This window comes from Sceloporus undulatus, chromosome 5 (genome assembly GCF_019175285.1).
Source record: "Sceloporus undulatus isolate JIND9_A2432 ecotype Alabama chromosome 5, SceUnd_v1.1, whole genome shotgun sequence".
Taxonomy (NCBI): Eukaryota; Metazoa; Chordata; class Lepidosauria; order Squamata; family Phrynosomatidae; genus Sceloporus; species Sceloporus undulatus.
Genome location: NC_056526.1, coordinates 34,946,129 through 34,966,638, shown reverse-complemented (window position 1 = coordinate 34,966,638; position 20,510 = coordinate 34,946,129). Strand labels below are relative to the sequence as shown.

Here is a 20,510-nt window from a genome sequence, read left to right as displayed (position 1 = left end):
ACAGTAGAAGACTATGTAATTGGTCCTTTATGCCTCCCTCTGAGACAGAGATGAGAATTGTGTGGCCCTGTAAATGTTTCTGGACTAATACCACAGCCCCTAATTATCATGCACAGGAATGATGGGTGTCTGAGTCCATCATCATCCAGAGGGCAACAGGTTTTCCATTCGTCTTTTCTCTTTAAGATGAATAAATCTGACTGCTCTTCAGAATCTACCTTTTGCATCATTTGGATTTCATCTCTAAGACATTGTACTTCTTCTTTCAGGTACTGTAGCTCGTTCTCCTTCACTCGGAGCAACACCTGCAGAGAAGGGCAAGAAAAGAGGTATTAAAAGAATGGTTTGATTCCTGAGTATCTGCCAAGGGAGAGACAGCTGCAGTAAGTAAAAGAAATTTTACATCGTTACAGACAAACAGTGAAGTCCAAAATGTCTAGGTCTCCTGCACAGCATGTTATGTTGAAATGCCATCTGGCAGAAAATGAGAGTTGGAATATGCAATTCTGTATGCACAAGTCTAGTGATTTATAATATATTGATAAGTATTCTCGTTGAGAGGTAGCATAGTGCAGTGGTTTCAGCATTGGATTATGACCTTTTCTGTCCAGTATTACTAAGCTTTGTGATGCCTCCTCACTTTGTACTAACTAAACCATTGATAAAGACAGTATTGGTTTAAGTATTCGTTTAAGTGTTGGGACCAGAACCATGGGAGACCAGGGTTTGTATCTCCACACAGCCATGAAAATCCACTGGCTGACCTTGAGCAAGTCATATACTTTTACCCTTAGAGGAAGGCAATGACAACCCCTTCCAAACATACCTTGATAAGATACCCCCATGATAGTTTGTCTTAGGGTCACCATAAGTCTGAAGCAACTTGAAGGCCAAACAACAACTCTTGCAGCTTGAGGGAGTTCAATCAGATTCAGAAAATAATCCATCTCAAGTAGAGTAGCATAGACCTGAGGCTTCTTCACACAGGCATTTTACAGTTGGTGGAAAGAGGAAAGGGAGCCAGAGGCAAATCCTACTCACATCAGACACAGGCACCATAAGTGCATCTAATACTATGTTTTAAATTCATCATAAATTAGTTTTGCATATTGTTAGCCTTTCAGTACAAACTTTGTGTTCAGTAGCTCTACAAGTAGCCAATCTAAGCTGAGTTCTTTTCCCTACATAGTTGGTTGTACAGGTTAAAAGAATTGTGCAAAGGGCACGAAATTGTACACTTGACTCCAGATTTAAGCTTCTTTTTATGGGAAAAGGCATTTCTGTTTGACAAAATAAACAATTACTTTTAGATTCATCTATTTTCACAATACCTAGGACAAATCAAGTTAGAAGTTGAATGTGTTTTATTTTGCATGCTTTTCCTCATCATAGCTTACACAAGTTTCACTAGATAGTAAACTGACTATGGAAGGAAGTGAATAACTGGTAGGTCCAAGGATCCATGTGATGTTTTAAGTGCACCAGAAGTGATGACACATGACTTCTGATTGCTTGGCCTTTTTTAAAAAAAACTTTTCAGGTTATTTGGGCAGATTTGGGGGTGAATGGGAGAAGAAACTTGCTGCATTTGCCACCAGTTTCCAGTTGTTCTTCATCCCCAGATTGGTAGGAAACATTTTTTAAAAAATTAAGAACTGAATGCTGGGGATGGTCACCAGTTGGGCTGGTGGAAGCATGAAAGTGAGGCTCAAAGACCAGATGTGGTCCATGGGCTACACTATATTGGATATAACACTTTCTTACTCTGTGAATATATGACTCTGTTTTCTCCAAGCACTTTTAGTGTATAAATGCTTGCAGTCCTTTCTGTATCCATTAAGTTTCACTTATCGGGGAAAGGAAACTTAGCAAGGTCATAACTAGGACTATTTGCATGAGAGCCAAATTCCAATTTTGCAAGGGTCTTGGGGCAACATTCCTCCAGTAGTGGATAGGGTTAAGGGTGAGGCTAAAGCACAGAGCTTGATGTAATTGTTACCACACTGGATGTTTCTCCTTCATGCATTCCAGAACAGAATTTCATGCATGGCTACTCAGGTATTCTCAGTGCAACTGCATCTCTGCCCCCCCCCCCCAAAAAAAGAGTTCTGTTCCTTGCTTCTAACAGCCTCTTATCTCTGATCAATGATTAGAGACAACAGTGGGCTTGCATCCAGCTCACAAACCCAGGATTCTTCAACTCTGAACTATAGTCTAAGCTAGACTTTGATGAAAACCAGATCAAATTATTCTCTTTTCCCCTCTAATGTCTCTTCAATTATAGAATTACTCCAAGCAGGTTCCAAGAACATTTCTTTTCATTTTTCACCTCTAATTCACAAGAGCTCCTTTCATTGTTGTGTGAAGTGCTTGAGGCCTGTGCTGCGATGAAAGTGCGCAACTGGCCAATCTCCTCTGATAGTCGCCTCTGTAACTCCTGGGGACAAAGACAACAAAAGTGAACATTGACTTGTTTAAATCTAGCAGGGAACACACTAACATCTTGTAAAGTCCATTTTCCCAAGCCTTTCTCATTCTATCTTCGGCTTTAATTTGGCTCATGCTGTTTTTGCGTCCATTTTTTACTTCAGAATCTTATGCATTCAAAACATGACATCTAACTGTTGTGATTTTTTTTTGTCAAAAGCATTCAGGATTATAGCACAGCAACAGCTTCTTGACAGTAAGTTAGGCCAGAATCATGAACAGTTTTTGATGGATTTAACACTATACAAGCACACCCACGCCATGTGCGCACTTGATATATGCAGACCTGAGTTTACACGTGTGGCAAGCCCAGAAGGATAAAATGGTGTGTGTGCTGCCACAAAAAACAATGGGATTTGAGCATACTTTTCTCCCCCGTATGCAGGTGTGTGTGTGTGTCCAGAACAGATCCCCTGCATATAAGAAGGGTCCACTGTAAAAGAATTCACACATATTCACAACAGTCCTCATTCCCTTCCTCCACATAAAGACCTTCTTCCCATACACTACTGCCTCATCACTATTTTCTGTGCCACCATCTTTATTTATTATAATCAGAGCTAGGAAGTAAAGAGTTATAAACACTATTAAAAGTTATTGTTCTTCATAATAAGGGCGTGTTACAGACGGGCTCATGAAGCGCCGTTGTTACGCACGAGGGGTGGCGCTTCCTGACATGCCTTGCCCTCGCGCGGAACGAGTGCATCAAAATGGCGGCACCCTATACAGATGGTTGCCGCCATTTTGATGTCGCAGACGTCGCGTGGCGGAAGTGACTCCGCGAGTGCATGCCTCACAGCGCCACTTCCAGGGTGCAGGAAGAAGTGCCATTTTGGCGCTTCTTTCTTGCTGCGCCCGAGAACCGCGCGGTTTGGTTGCTGCAGTTCCTGGACGCAGCAACCGGCAGTGGCATGAGACCACCCGTTTTGGGCGGTCTGTAACACGCCAAGGTCACAAAAGAATCACATTTCAAACTAACATGTGTAGAAATAGAGTCACTTTACTGTGCAAGTAAAATTTCTAGTAATGTTAAAATTACTTTAATATTCAAAAATAATGTAAAACCAAGCAACATGACTTATCTTATTCAGTGCTGCAATCAGTAATAATAATTAATTACTTTTAAAATGTTGCCAGGAATAAGAACTGGTTAGTGGTGGGGGGGAGGTGAAAAAACAAGTTTTGGATCAATTTCTTATCATCAGGAGATGGATGAAAACTGTTCAGGTGACTTGAACCAAGAGGTACCTCAAAGCAGCTGTTCATTTCCCTCTTTATTTCCTGCCCTTGGAGTAATGAGTCACTTGCCTGGTTTTGCCGCAGCAGCTCTTTCCCCTCTTGTTGGCAGTGCTGAAGCATTTGTTCCTGCTCTTCTGCCTTGTGTACTAGGTCCCCAATCTCCAGGCACTTCTGGGAATACTGCTCTGAAAGGACCTGCAGTTCCCGCTTCAGGGAATCTACATCAGACCTGCAGCAGAGGTCAGAATTTGTTAGCAAGAGGTCTCATTTATTGCAGTTCCTGATGCAGACACTGTTTATCTCCACCATCCCACACCACCATTTTTTATGCCCAAGACAATCTTCTCTGCTAGTATATCTTGTGGGCTACAGAAATTGTCTTGGCCAAAGGACAGTTCTGGACAGGTGATGGAAGTGTTCAGGGCCCCTTTCACACTACACAATTACAGCACCACAATTTCAATTCAACAGTCACGACTGCATTCAATGGAATCCAGGCTTTTATAGTTTGGTGAAGCCTTAGAGTTCTCTGGATGGGAATTCTGAACACCCCTCCCTAAACTGTGAATCCCAAGATTCCATGGGATGGAACCATGGCAGTTAAAATGGAATCATAGTGCTGTAAATGAACGGTGAGAAAGGAGGGAAAGGGACATTCCAGAATAATTGCTTACTGATGCTGCTGCTGGAGTATATCAGCATCTGAACCTCCCTTCTGGAAACTGCGTGTTCTGCCCAGCTCTTTGTTCAGTTCGTCTCTGTGTGCCTTCTTCAGTGCTTCAATTGCTAGAACAAAACCAGGAAGAAAGTGAGAGAAGAGGGGAAAGATGAAAAAAAAGGCATATGACATTTGCTAAACTGGAGTGCACAGTCCCTCTTACTGCTTTCAAACTATCAGAAGAACATATGGTTCCTTGATGTGGGGAACAATTTAGCAGAACACACATGCCTGGATATACATGATCCCAACTTCAGTTCCTGGCTTTTCCAGGTCAAAGGCTCATGTTGCAGGTAGATAAGAAAGGCTTTCTATGGGAAGCCATGATAGCTGTTGTCAGTGAGAACAGATAACAAAAATCTAAATGGGCCAATGTTCTAGATATGGCAGCTTCTTAAGTTCAATGGTCTAGTGGACCAAATCCAATTATGTCTGTTCAGTATGCTGTTGATATAGTATATCTTGATTTCAGTAAGGCCTTTGACAAGGTTTCCCATGACATTCTTGCAAACAAGCTTGTAAAATGTGGGCTAGACAAAGTAACTGTTACATGGATTTGTAATTGGTTGACTGGCCGAACCCAAAGGGTGCTCAACAATGGCACCTTTTCATCCTGGAGGGAAGTGACCAGTGGGGTCCCACAGGGCTCTGTCCTGGGCCCAGTGTTATTCAGCATCTTTATCAATGACCTGGATGACAGAATTGGGAGCATACTTATCAAATTTACAGATGACACCAAATTAGGAGGAATAGCTAATACATACTCCAGAGGACAGGATCAACATTCAAAATGACCTGAATAGACTAGAAAGCTGGGCCAAAGCTAACAAAATGAAATTCAACACAGAGAATTGTAAGGTACTGCACTTAGGGTGGAAAAATAAAATGCACAGATATAGGATGGGGGACACTTGGCTGAATGAAACTACATGTGAAAGGGATCTGGGAGTCCAAGTAGACTACAAGTTGAACATGAGTCAACAGTGCGATGCGGCAGCTAAAAAGGCCAATGAAATTTTAGGCTGCATCAATAAAAGTATAGTGTCTAGATCAAAAGAAGTAATAGTGTCACTGTATTCTGCTCTGGTCAGGCCCCACCTGGAATATTGTGTCCAGTTCTGGGCACCACAATTCAAAAAGGATGTGGAGAAACTGGAGTGTGTCCAAAGGAGAGCGACTAAAATGGTGAAAGGTCTGGAAACCATGCCCTATGAGGAATGACTCAGGGAGCTGGGGATGTTTAGCCTGGAGAAGAGAAGGTTAAGAGGTGATATGATAGTCCTGTTTAAATATTTGAAAGGATGTTGAGGAAGGAGCAAGCTTGTTTTCTGCTGCTCCAGAGAACAGGACCCGGAACAATGGATGCAAGCTACAGGAAAAGAGATTCTACCTCAACATTAGGAAGAACTTCCTGACAGTAAGGGCTGTTCGACAGTGGAACACACTCCCTCGGAGTGTAGTGGAGTCTCCTTCCTTGGAGGTCTTTAAGCAGAGGCTAGATGACCATCTGTTGGGAATGCTTTGATTTGGATTTCCTGCATAGCAGGGGGTTGGACTGGATGGCCCGTGCGGTCTCTTCCAACTCTATGATTCTATGAGCCAGCTTGGTGTAGTGGTTTGAGCATTGGTTTATGACTCTGGGGACCAGAGTTCAAATCCCTGTTTGGCCATGGAAACTTACTGAGTGACTTTGGGCATGTCAACCTCAGAGGAAGACAAAGGAAAACCTCCTCTAAATAAATCTTGCCAAGAAAACCCTGTGGTAGGGTTGCCATAAGTCAGAAATGATTTGAAGGCACACAGAGTATATGTCATGAGCAGCATATATTTCTATACATTATGTAATGTATATAAAGTCATATGCTGTGTATGTGAGTACACACATATATACTTGGGTGAGGAAAATGGAGTACAGGTGTTCCTGGGCAACTCTCATTAACCCTAGCTAGCATGATTAAGTCAGGGTTGATAGGGGTTGTAGTCCATACATATCTGGAGGGCCAGATCTTCACTGCTGCTGATACACTACAAGTATGTACCAAATCATATATGGCAGTGATTTTTATAACAGAAGTAATACTAATAATATGTATATTCTTACATACACAACATTCTTATAGGCACACTAAATGAAATAATTATATTGCACATAATATACATTAACAGTGATGCATAATTATCGAACAAATGATAATAAAAATCCTAAAAGCACATTTAGAGGTAGACCTGTCTTTGTCATCTTCAAGCAACCTTGTGAAGTAGGGTTAGGCTGAGAGAAGTTGCTTGGCTCCAAAATCACTCAGTAGAATTTGAATCTAGATCTTCCCATGTGGTCTGCCACTCAACCACTACACCACACTAGCTCAGGTTTATTTCCTAGCCAGAGGAGACTGGTTTCAGTACAGCATTTATCTTTTTAAAAAGAGATGTGCAAGGAAAAGAGAACTCTCCACATTCACACAAGGACACACAGAGTAGTTTCTACCTGCAGCTGTGGCAGCTGCCTCTTCAGACAGAAGCCGTTCTTTCTCCAACTGCAACCGTTCCATTTCTCTCTGGTGATGCCGTCGCATCTCTGCCATGACTTGCTGGTGGGAAGTTTCCATCTCTGCTAAACTGTGTTCACAGGCCTCCTACCAGATACAGTTGTGGAGGAGGTGGGAGAAGAGAAAGAAAGGAGAATAAAAAGCTGGTTGGCATTCTAATTGCTAGCTTTGGAGGAAAGAACTAAAAGAAACTTGGGGACTGTATTTGGGTTTGGCAAACTAAGACACAAACAACTTGCATACAAAACTTTCAGGTGGCTATGTATGCCAGCAGCTTGAAAATTAATTTTTAAAAAGGTAGTTATTCCCATTTCTTTTTGTAGTGTTGGAAAGGTAATTTGTTGCTGTTACCTGCTATAATACTTGGAATACAACTTGTTAGGTTACTTGTGGGCGGAGGGGCATGACTGATACGAAAATGTCAGAAAAAGAGAACAATTCCTGTCTTAATTAATTTCTATCCTGCCTTTCTCCAATATGGGACCTGAGGAGGGATCACAACATGCGTTAAAACTAAATACACTTAAAGCAATGGATTATTCAAAAATTAGAAAGCAATTAAACAAACAATCACATAAAAACATTAATTCAAACATTTTAAAAAGGCTGTTAAAATATGATAAAAATACATACACAAATACAACACACTCCAATTAAAAAAAACCTTCTGCAACAGGCAGTTAGCGATCAAAGGCTTGGGTAAAGAGAAAAGTCTTTGTCGGATGCTGGAAAAAGACTGGAGATGGGGAACAACCTAACTTCCCGTGGAAGGGAATTCCACAGTCTGGAAGCAGCCACCAAGAAGACTTTCTGAACTGTCCTCACCAAGTGTGCCAATGATGGTGGTGGGACTGAGAGAAAGCCATACGCAGAAGTTGACTTACCATCTCTCCATTCCAATTGCTATATCTCTGATCACCATGTGGAGGCGTACGGAAAATAAAGAATCTCAGAAAAGCAACAGGAATTTCTCATCACATAAAGAAAGAAAAGCGCTAACAGCTTTGCAGCCCAACCTGATGGCTTCTCCAGGTATTTTGAACTACAAATCCCACCATCCCAGACCACTCAGCCTTCTGGTTAAGACTTACCGGAATATATATATCATCTAGAGGACCCTGGGTTAAGAAAGGCTGGACAAAGCAATTCTGTGAGGGCTAACTGAGAGAACCATACCTCCAATGAGCAAAAAACTGCTAAAAACAAAACAATCTCCCAAACCAAGACATCCTGGTTCTTTACAAGGATTTTTCCATCTTCTTTTTAAAAACTAATATGTGTGCTAGTATTCATACCTATACAATACTACTACCACCACCACTACTACTTCTTGGCATTTTTGATAGTCTGTGCCAAGTTGTGCACCCCAGTGTAGAAATGAATCCTGTTTTTGCTATTACCCTCAGTAACACTAACTGTATTTTGTTTTCCATTTTGTATTTAGGATTCAGATTCCTTTGATCAGTGATAGACTAAGTACGACTCAGTTAATATCTAACTATGTTTAGATATCTCAAACCTCTTAATATAGCCCTGTTTGGACCACTGTCAGTTGGACATACTAGTTGGGAGATCTGCGATTTACAGTCCCAAAAGCATAATCTTTCTAAATTGTGGTTTAGACACAGTGCCAAACCATAGCTCAGAATTATAAAAATGAGCAACAGCAAAACTCAGCCTCATGTCCGCTGGGGCCCCTCCCATTAAGAGGGTTCTTCAGTAGCTTTTACTTCCACTTTAGTTTAATCACAGCTTATCATGTTGTCCAAAAAATGGACAAACTGTAGTTCATCGCAATTATTGTTGGTTGAAACAAATCAAATTGTAACTATAGTTCATGAAATTGGCTTGTCAGTACTAATCACAGTTAAGATTCACCAGGGGTATTCCAGGTTTGAATCACATCTGTTTGAAGTACAGTTGGCCCTCCACATTTGCAGATCTGACTTTTGCGGATTTGAGTAGTCATGGATTTGATTAATATATTCTTCTCTAAGGAAACTCTAGGTCTTTCAGCAAGCCTATGATCCATGTTCACCAGAAGTCATGCTGGAGAACTTAAAAGATTCGTAGAGAGAATATTTGTATTGACATTTGTACATTTTCTAGCACAGCTCTATTGGTCAACTTCAGGTACATGTTGACCATAGGTTTGTGCTAGAGGATTTAAGAGATTCCTAGAGAGGTGTTCCCTCAGGTAAAATAAATTGCATTTTTATTTGTGTTTTTTCCACTTTCACTGGGATCCTGTGTCCCTAACCACAGCAAATGTGGAGAGCCTACTATAAATCTAAAGCTGAAGATTCTGATCTTCTTCTGACAACCATGCAAGGGTAGGCTGAGTAATCTGGGGCTCATTATGTCTCAACTCACAACACTAAACCATGGTTTACTGCAGAGGCAAATAACACATGGCTTGTGGGTTGCTTGGAGCTCTCCAAGCTGCTTTTGTGCCTATGCTTTCCGCTGCAAGCAAAATCAGCAGTGGGCTCTTGATCAGAACAAAACTGGCACTGCTGCCACATTGCCATTCCTTTTCCACAGCAGCAAAAAGTTTCCTTCTATTCCCTACGTCCCTCCTCTCTTCAACCTCATTTCTGGAACCCTGTGAAACACTCTGGTCTGGAGTCTTACAGACCACACTCCTGCCGATGTACTTGCCCATTGAATTTCAGCATCACCACCATCAAAGGACCTCCAAAGGACCCTGCAACTTGAAGAGGTTGCCTCCTCCCTGTTTAGTGTTACATCCAAATATAGCTAATAGATCCTTGTCAGTAATGAGACAGTTAATAACATGCAAGTGTTTAGACTAAGCTAATTTGTATAAAGAAAAGATTTCATCCATTAACTGCCTGACTGCAACCACATGACAACTTGCTTCAAAGCCAAACAGCCAAATTACAGAAGGCAATCTTAGCACTAGTTTAGGCAACAAACACAGGAATGGCCTCAGTCACAGGTAAAAAAAGCTACTTGGAACATTCTGACCAACAGGTTCTGGGAGCTGTAGTCCCAATAAAGTAAACTGTCCAAGATCGGGCTTTTATACTCCTTCCTCTCAGGTATTATTCTTAACACTGGAAGTTTCATTAACAATTTTAAAAAATTACTAGATCTCTTATGTAATGCAATCACTGTGCTGGCCAGGCAGCACAGAACTCTGAGATAAGAAAATCTAAAAGGATATTCTTCTGTCCCAGAAGACAGCAATTTTTATCTCAAGATGGGCAACAGCCGACCAAAAGTCATTTGTGACCTAGATACCAACTTCCTGGCAAAGGAAAAATGTTGTCCCTAAGTTGTATAGTGACTCTTCCTGTATTCTGGTGTGAACCAAGACTCCCTACCAACAACATCCTTGCATGGAGAGTCTACCATGTCTACCCCCCCCCCCCAATTCTTTGCCTTTCATTCACTTGCACAAGTCAAGCAACACTGTGCTACTAAGAACAGCTTTCCAGATTTGGATCATGGCACCCTGAGACAAGTAATGTGCTAGTAAAAGTGTGTGCAGACAAGTAACTTCCTTTACATACAGTACTTGCAGACAGGAAGGCACTCAAGCTGGTTATGTGACATACTGCACTGATATTTATTTATTTGAACACAATCACTGACAACTTTGGACAAAATAGAAATCTATTACCAGAAAAGGGCAAGAAGGGGATCCAGCCACTCTTCTCCCCAGTAGCCTCAGTGGGGAGGGGTGTGTGTGTCCTCATGTAAGCACCATGTACTGGCATACAGCATATCTATTTCTGAATTTTGTCGGCAACCAGCTAGCCAACTGCTTTTTAACGACAACAAGAGAAGTTGTAGAACAGAGACATAGTTGAAAAAAAATGCCACTCAAGCAAATTGTACTTAGCTGTTAAATAAGCTGTAAAAAGTCAGGGCAACAGTACTGACTCCCCCTTTGGCAAACGCTAATGCATGTAGACTTCATCTGCTTCCTACAAGCTTGTCTGGAAAGACTCCTACCTCCAGTTACTGGAGCACATATTTGTTCACAACTATAACAAGTGATGGAGTTCCAAAGGAATAACCAAATTTTAAATTGGATAACAATTCTAGTTCTATTCCCTCTCTAATGGAGACTCAAAACCAACTATAGAATCCCTAAGAGTTGACTGCACATCCTCTGCTTAAAAACATCTACAGTCTGTCCTCGCCTTACGCAGGGGATACGTTCCGGATCCCTCCGCGTTAGGCGAATTCCGCCTATGCTCGAGCCCCATTGGAAACAATGGGGCTTGTGCGCAGCAGCGCGGCGCACAACGGGTGCATGCACCCATTCAATTGAATGGTACGCGCTGCCCCTTCCGCCCCGTGCGCGCCCCGCGGCTTGAGCACGTATGCTCAAGGCCGCGTATGGCGCGGGTGCACTGTAGTAACTGAGGTGCGTTACAGACCGCCCAGAAGGGGCGGTCTGCCGCCGCCACCATTTGCAGCTCGGAGGAGCCCCAGCGTCCAAACCGCAAGGCTCCTCCGCGCTGCAAATAAGAAGTGCCAAAATGGCGCTTCTCTTTGTGGTGTGGATATGATGCCGCGAGGCGCCAATGCCGCATTCGCAGCGTCATATGCACCGCGTGACGTGCGGACACAGCACATCCGCTACATAAAGATGGCGTCCCCCATGTGGAACAGGTGCCGCCATTTTGTACGGACTCGGTCAGTATTAGGGTTAAGGGTGTCCAGAAGGGACGCCCCTTTCTAACCCTAATACGGACCCAGTCTGTACTAGAGTCCGTCTGTAACAGGCCTGAGTGTCAATCAGTTCCTGTTCCATTTGCAAACAACTCTCATCACTGGGAACCCCCAGCAGAGAACTTCAGGTTCAGGCTGACAGACCATATTTCTCCATATGAACCTGTCTGGGCTTTGAGATTATCCGGAGAGGCCGTTCTTTCATTTCCACTACTTTCACACCATGATTAGTGGGTATATATGTGATAACTTTTTTTCAGTGACTACGCCTAGGCTCCCGGACTCTACATCTATCCCTTTCTCGCTGTCCTTCTTTCAGCAGGCAAAGACTTTTTTTTAATTCTGATAAGATTTTCAAGAACTTAAGGTTTTTAAAGGAAGGGCTTTTAAGAGTGCTTTCCAAACTGCTTTTTTAACATTTTTAACTGCATGTTTTAAAATGTTTATACTTTAATTCCATTTAGTATTATTTTTGGTACATTTGAATGATATTGTACTTGCTTTAATTTGTAAGCCACCTTGTGTCCTGGTTTTGGGAAAAGGCTAGGAAGACAGAGAGAAGGAAGGAAAGAAAGAAAGAAGTGGTAGTGAATGTAATAACAGCAATAATGGTAATAATAATAGTAATTACCAGTGTGTCATACGTAGCTCAAGAACATTTGATAGGATCCATGTTGGGCAAGAGCAAATTAGAGTTTGCTGTTAAGTTCTAGACTTCAAAACTTATTGAAATCACACGGCAACCTTGAGGTTTTCAATGTTTTCCAGTTTATGTGTAAATGTATTTTAAAATTTCCTCAACCATCAGTTGAACTATGTGTGTCAAATATACAATATTTTTATTTCCATTTACATCCAGCTTTTCCCATAATGACTATCCTTCTCCTCCTCCTTCTCACAAGCCTGTAAGGTAGGCCAAGTTGAATTTGTGTGAATGGCCCAAGGCCACCCAATCAGTTTCATAGCTCAAGTGCGGACACAAACCTGGCTCTCCTAAATTCCAGTCCAGCACTCTAACCCAGGGGTAGGCAACCTGCGGCCCGCGGGCCGGATGCGGCCCGGCGAGGCCTTGGGACCGGCCCCAGCCTTGTCCTGCCGCCGATTGCCGCCGGGGCCTTTGGCATCTCGCGTGAGGGGCATGGTGGGGCAATTGTCTATAGAAGCCTCAGAAACATGCATTTATCTTAACATTTTTTTAAAAAATTAGCAAAATCCTCTATTTTTTATTTAAAAAGTGCCCTCCATTTGAAAATTTCATCCTACATTTGTCCCGGTTTATTTATTTATTTAATTTTTTAAAAAATTATTTAATTATTTATTTTTTGGCTTCGGCCCCCCAGTTGTCTGAGGGACAGCAACCCGGCCCCCAGCTCAAAAGGGTTGCCTACCCCTGCTCTAACCACTACATCACAGTGTCAAAGGAGAAGCAGTTTGGCTCCAAGGGGATCCCATTAACCTCAATACTGTGTGCACTACAGTTCCATTTCCAGACCACCACACAGAACTCAACTCAAAAAACCTAGAGTATGAGTAAACTGAAACATCTTTGTTTTTTATGTAAAATTTGGATTTTGGGACATGTGTGGAACTGAATAACATAAGCATAAACTAAAAATCGTGTTTCATCTTCTGATTATCCCTCCCCCCCCAAGCTTATTGCTTTGACCATGTGCTAAGTGGGGAAATCCTTGCATGCAGCAGCTAAACATAATTAATATTGATTACAGATGCATCTTATCTGAGGCTGCTATGGAAACAGTATCTATGCAGTACCAGCAAATCCTAATATATGGTTGGGAGGACTGTGGTGGGAATAGGAAAACAGAGACAGGATAAGAAAGAGGATACTGGACTATGCCATTACCTGAGAGATGTAGCCTCGAGGCACCTTCCCATCTCTCTGAGCTTTGGCCTCACTCTGGGCACGCAAGGACTCCAGTTGTGACCTCAAAACCTGGACCTGTGCCAGGAAAAAAAAAGGTTTAGCCATATAGGAGAAAACAAAAGGCATTAAATTTCAATCAACCTACCACATCCTGCCTAGACAGGAGGGAGCACATGCACATGCATCAAGCTTTCCCTCACACAAACACTGGAAAGCCAGCAAAGTGTAGTGGTTGAAGTGTTGGATTAGGATGCGAGAGATGTAGCTTCAAGTTCCCACAGAGTCATGAAATCCACAGGGTGACCCTGAGCTTGCTACTTCATAATTTTGCCCTACTTCATAGGACTAATGTTGAGGATAAAATGGGAAAGATGAAAGCCATGTATGCTATCTTGAGCTCATTGAGGGAAGGGTGGAATATATGTGTGTGTGCACAAGCATACACACACATGCCTTCAGACTTATGGTGACCTCATCAATGGCAATGGTTTTCTTAGGCAAGGAATACACAATTTGTTGGCACTTTAATAAAGTAACTCAAGAGGTGGTTTTGCCAGTTCCTTCCTCTGAAATGTAACAGCACCTGATATTCGTTGCAAGTTTCCAAGTACTAATCAGGACTGACATTGCTTTGCTTCCAAGATCAGGATCTGGTTCCTCTAGAGTATTTAGGCTGGAATATATATACAAATAACTAATAAATATTAAATCAAATAATTAGGGGCTATGTTGATACAACATCACATCAGTTTAGAAAGTTCAGTTTTTTAAAAGTTCTTAATAGAGCTCTGTCACAAAAGTTATTGTACAATTCACACCAGAGGCCAAGCGTTACTCTCTAAATCACTGTAGACACTGATGGTGCAATATTATGATAATTAGCCATCTTAGCCACCACCTATACATCAGTGAAAATGCTTAATATGGTATTGGCTTTACAAAAAGGTGGCAACATTTGAAACCTTATTAGCACTGATATTACTCAACTGCAGTATATACTGGGCAAGATATGTAGTGAACAGCTTTCGAGTACCATGCTGCATCCACACAATGACTGTAACGCAGGAACATTTCCAGTTATCTTTATGTAGGTCTTGTGAGAGGTTGAAACAAAAAACAAATAAGAAAGTGGTTCCATGCTAAAGAAAAAAGCTATCATGTCTTGTAATACTTGTTCCTGTGAAAATCACACAAACACAAAATTATCCACATTTGCCCTTCTTGTCTTTTATCCACAACAATCAAAGGCAGCTATGCCAGCATTAAGAAAAAAATTAAAATTCTCATTAGTATAGGCTCTGTTATGGGGAGGGAATCTTGTGATCCACATGTCCTCCCTCATGGTGATTTTAGTGCTCCTGAGCCCATCTAAGGCCCACCCTCAGAAGAGAGGCATGACAATTTACCTTTTAAACAAGCATTTTTCCCCAAATTGGAAATGGACTTCAGAGTTTGGTTTTTTAAACATTTTTGTTTTGTTCTGGGAGGCTCCATGGCTTTTTGTGCAGGAAACTAGTTCCCTTACTCAAGCTGGTCCATTCCTGCTCTGGCAGGTGAAGTGAGAGTCTGGGAAATTCTGGGAACTAAGCTGTTCTTCCTCCAAGCACTCTGAGTGTTTACTCCTAATAAAAATAGAAACCACCACATCATAGAGTCTGCAGACCCTTCCTCCTTTGTTTCCTTTTATGACATCGCACAGACATTGTAGCTTCAATATCCAATTTGTTTTTACTCGCTTCTGCCAAGATGTTTTTGTAACATCTTGCCTAATGAATTAATCTGATGATCTCAAAACTTGCATACATTTTGAGTCTTTTTAATTGGCCAACTCTTTTCAGTAGCTGCTCCCAGTCTGTGGAATTCCCTTCTGAGGAGAAGCTTCACTGGGCCCCCTCTCTGCTCTCCTTTTCTTGGCAGGTAAAAAGACCTCCTTACCCAAATAAGCAGTCAATGATTAATCAGTTGCAGGAAGTCATTTTATAGGACAGGATATGTACAGTACTGTATTTTTATTGTTATGTTTTTAAATGATTTCACATTTTAACAAAGTAATTTGCTTAATTGTGTTTTATCTTATTATTAGGTTTTTAGTTTTATCTTGTTTTAGCCTTGTAGTAAGCTGTCTTGGATCTCATGCAATGAAAAAGGCTACTAATAAATAAACTAATAAATAAAATAATAAAAGGATTAGACAAGGGAGAGAATATATCCAGGACCAGATGCTTACAAGCTAAGAGTTTTGTGTAACTTCTTTCTTTTCCACTCATTCAAATACAGCAATAGCACTTTACATTTCTATACCACTTCACAGTGAGCCAAGCAGTTCACACTGTGTTAGTCAATTGCCCCCAACAAGCTGGGTACTCATTATACTGACCTACGAAAGGATCGAAGGCTGAGTCAACCTGGAGCCCTGAACATTCAAACTCACAGTGTTGTGGCTGCAGTGCCTGATTCCCTCCCCTTCATTTCTTTGTACCAAGGATATTTATTAACACACAAATTGCAAATTACAAATTTCTTTTTAAAAGATTTTTTCCCTGAACATGGTGATACACTTCCCTCTCCACCAATAAGACCAACCCTACCTCTTTCTCCAGAGCTTCATTTTTATCCCCTTGGCTTCCTTTGCCTTGGTTCAACAGAGCCATCAGTGGCACCCGCTTGGAGTCTTTCAGGGGGAGACGCTCCAGCTCTTGCCACTTCTTCTCGATCTCTTCACTCAGCCGATTCTTCTGAGCCTCTGAGAGAGGTGGCCCTGGAGATTCCTGCCCTCCTGCCTTTTGGCAGAGATCCCGCCCTGGGCCATCTGTCTGCAAGACCCCACTTGCTGGAGACTCAAACCATTTCCGCCTTTCCTCTGAGCGGTGGGCAAGGTCCCGTTCCAGCTCCTCGCATTTGGCTGCTGCATCTGTTGCTCTTGCACTCCCTCTTGTCCGTTGTGGGGACCCCTGGTTTAAGGGGGAACCATGCTGCAAAGGGGACAGCTCTACATAGTCAAAGGCATGGTGCTGCCCTTCCCCTTTCCTGCTGCTGCCCCTGCTAATGACTTCAGGTCCTGCACTGGGCCGCTGCTCCTCAGAGCGGATCGAGCTCTTGGGGGACCCGTAGCTGCGGAAGTTCTCCTTATTGCAGTCAGACAACCTAGAACCAGGAGAAAAGACATGCAGAAGCTCAGAGGTGGGAATTGCACAAGGAAGGACTGGGAAAATTGCCCACACATGTTCTCCAATCCAGATGTGTGGTCACAACCAATTGTGGGAGCCCCCCAGCATAGTCAGCCTTACTATACTATGTACACAATATGCACAGAGCAAGTTTTTACACAGACATGAATTAAGATCCGAGCTTGAAAGAGTTGCTTTTTGCACAAAAACTCCAGAACTGCCTATGTAGCACTGCCACTGGGTCTAAACAGAATCATAGAATCACAGAATTGTACAGTTGGAAGAAACCACAAGGGCCATCTTGTTCAATTCCATTCTGCCATGCAGGAACTCACAATTAAAGCATCCCTGATATATATGGCCATCCAGCCTCTGTTTAAAAACCTCCAAAGGAGATTCCACCACTCTCTGAGGGAGTGTGCTTCACTGTTGAACAGCTCTTACTATCAGGAAGTTCCTCCTAATGTTTAGGTGAATCTCTTTTCCTGTAGTTTGAATCTATTACTTTGTGGTCAATTCTCTGGAACAGCAGAAAACAAGCTTGCATGACACCCCTTCAAATATTTAAACAGGGCTATCATATCACCTCTTAACCGTCTCTTCTCCAAGCTAAACATATCCAGCTCCCTATGTCTCCCCTCATAAGGAATGGTTTCAAGACTTGTCACCATTTTGATCACTTTTCTCTGGGCACGCTAACGGCTAAATAGCTAGGAGCATAGCTAAACACACAAGTCCTAGGGTAGGAAGCTAGGGTTGCCCCCATCTGCTCTTCTTCCACCAACAGGCAAACTGTTTACCCAGGCCTTAGAGTGCTATTTGTCTGGTGTGCGTTGTGTGTGTGTTTTTGCCTTCAAGTCATTTCCGACTTATAGCAACCCTAAGGTGAAACTCTCACAGGGTTTTCTTGGCAATATTTGCAGAGGCCTTTTAACTATGTGGCACTAGATTTGTATTTGTACTTTATGAGTTCTATTTTAAATGCCTTAGAAGACTGTTTCAATTTAATGTTTTTACTTTTGTTGTTTTTACTTCATGTCATTTCTGACTTGTAGGAACCCTAAAGCAAACCTATTGTAGTGTTTTCTTGGCAAGATTTACTCAGATTAAGTTTGCCATTGCCTTGCTCTGATGATGGATTCGTCTAAGTTCAGCCAGTGGGTTTCCATGGCTGAGCTCAATGTCCCAGCATCTTAGTCCAGCATTTAAGTCACTTCACTGTGTTTTTAGTAAGATTACTTATTTATTTAAAAATCCTCAAAAGAAAAAAGTTTGTACTATCCATTGTTTTAATTCCGTTTTAACCCAAATTGTCAGTTGCCTTAGGTCCCACGTTGGGAAGAAGGCAGGACACAAACTAAACAAATAGGAGATAAAGTTTGGAATGCGAAGAATCACAATGTTATGGTTGTAGGAATTTTACTCCTCTCCTTTAGAGAGAGTGGTCTAAGTGAGGGGGGAATTTTGAGAAACAAAACTAAAACAAAGATTTTTGGATGGCAGGGGCCCTTTGGAGACTCAAAAACAGCCTTGAAGGAAGCTGCATGTGGCCTGCCAGTCATATTTTTACTCACTCCAGATGCACAGGATGGTCTGTGAAATATGCAGGCTAAGAAATAAAACATTCAAGATAAAGTCCTGCCAAAATAGGTACACTGCCTTTCAGTAAACTGGCATACTGCCTTTAAATTCATTTTATTTATTATTTATGCCTCACCTTTCCAACAAATCATCCGTTAAGCTTGTAAAAAATGAGTAGTTTGGAAATGTTACAGTGCTTACTGGCAACACTGCCTGGAGGATTCTGGGAATTCTAGCCCCCCAAAAGTTACTTTCCCCAATATGTAAAATACTAAAATTGATGCTTCTGCCAAAAAATTGGTTTAGACTCTTGATGGCACGGCCACTGAGGCAGTTTGAAAAACACACACTTAGCTACCAAAAAATAAAGAGAGAAGCAAAATACAGGGTATTTGGAATGGACAGCTTGGTGATTTCAAGTGAAGCTTGAAAATCCTAATTTAATGACCATATCAGCAGACCATGAGAAAATGTTCCCAAGGTACATACTTTGTGACATCTGGCACGCTGGCAGGGCGTATACTTTTCCTCAGAGCTTCAATCCAGTTCCGTCGAATTCCCGATGTCATTGCAGATAACGTGAAGACACCATCTTTAGTCTGGAAGGGAAACATCACATCTGTCTTGGCCATACATCCCAAACAGTCATGTACTTTGTCTCCACTAAACTAAAGAGGTTTGAAGGTAATGGGACAAATCAACATGTGGCACTGAATCCTGCAAACATATCTAGCAAATATTTGCATTTAATACTGTCCCAAAATCTAGGGTCTGACTAAACAGGAGGATCTTTTAAAGTTGGCAGGATTTTAATGTGAATGAAGCCAAACAATGTACTTCTATATAAACCAGTGGTGGTGAAGCGCACCGCACAGAAGAAAGGCGGAAATGTTTTGGACTATAAATCTCATAATCCCTTATCATTGACCATGCATGCTTAGTGGTGTTGATGGATATCACAGCTGAAGGCATCTGGAAAGTCAAAGATTCTCCAATCCTGATATAAATTCATTACTTTATTTTAAATTGATTATTTGATTTAAATATGTGCCCAATAAGCCCTAATCAGTTTATCCCAAGGATACTAGCCCTCTGTACTGAGATTTAATATAGAGCCAATTGATTCAAATTTACCTTATATACTCGTGTACAAGTGGACCTCATGTATAAATCGAGGGAAGGTTTTAGTATCAAACTCTTGGATTTTGATATGCCCCGTGGATAAGTCGACGGCAGAATTTAGGAGACAGGTTTTAAGGTTGGCTTCAAAGTGGAAGTGGAGGGAGAAAAGAAAAGCTTGGTTTTCAGAGGAAACGCGAGGAGGAGGAGGAGGAGGAGGAGGAGGAGGAGAAGCAAAGGTTTGGAGATCAGTTTGCAAACGGAGGGAAAATGGGGAAATGCAAAAAGGAGGCAAGGTTTGGAGATCAGTTTGCAAATGGAGGGAAAATGGGGAAATGCAAAGAAGAGGCAAGGTTTGAAGATCAGTTTGCAAACAGAGGGAAAATGGGGAAATGCAAAGAAGAGGCAAGGTTTGGAGATCAGCTTGCAAACGGAGGGAAAGGCAAAAAGGAGGCAAGTTTGGAGATCAGCTTGCAAACGGAGGGAAAATGGGGAAATGCAAAGAAGAGGCAAGGTTTGGAGATCAGTTTTGCAAAGGGAAGGAAAATGGGAAATGCAAAAAGGAGGCAAGGTTTGGAGATCGTGTGCAAACGGAGGGAAAATGGGGAAATAATAATAATAATAATAATAATAATAATAATAATAATAATAGGATTTCTTTATATGCCACTCAATCATTGGGAATCCGGGTGGCTTACAACAGAGGGGATAATAGATGGTTCCCTGCCCTTAGTCTTACAATCTAAAAAGACACGACACAAAAGGAGAAGGGAATGATTAAGGGGGAGGGGATCAGGTCCAGCATTCTTCTCTCCCTCTGAGGCCTGGACCAAGGCAGATGGACTGGAGGGAGGGCTCTTCTTCTTCAGGCTAGCCCTGATGGAGCTGGGCCTGCCTGGTCAACTCCCTCATAGGCCGTAAAATGACAGTTATGGAGGGAGGAAATGCAAAGAGGAGAAAGAAAAGTTTGGAGATAGGATTAAGAAGAGAATCACTACATGCACACTCACACTGGTGCCTCGCAGCTCTTTCAGCAAGCGCTGCCAAGGCATGGAGAG

At 42.0% G+C, this 20,510-nt stretch overlaps 1 protein-coding gene across 4 annotated transcripts in view; it reads right to left on the bottom strand.

The window, feature by feature from the left end:
- The window catches only part of LOC121930576 (TRIO and F-actin binding protein), a 90,157-nt gene that overhangs the window by 5,288 nt on the left and 64,359 nt on the right, over nucleotides 1-20,510 (bottom strand). For 2 of the 4 annotated variants that reach the window (XM_042467095.1, XM_042467094.1), the window contains exons 13-21: nucleotides 18,823-18,932; nucleotides 16,174-16,729; nucleotides 13,565-13,660; nucleotides 12,202-12,243; nucleotides 6,930-7,077; nucleotides 4,401-4,512; nucleotides 3,796-3,955; nucleotides 2,330-2,437; nucleotides 219-305 (exon numbers count right to left, since the gene is read on the bottom strand). In XM_042467095.1, the coding sequence (XP_042323029.1) occupies nucleotides 219-305; nucleotides 2,330-2,437; nucleotides 3,796-3,955; nucleotides 4,401-4,512; nucleotides 6,930-7,077; nucleotides 12,202-12,243; nucleotides 13,565-13,660; nucleotides 16,174-16,729; nucleotides 18,823-18,932 (1,419 nt within the window). The other 2 variants (XM_042467096.1, XM_042467097.1) reach the window with 2 other exon arrangements.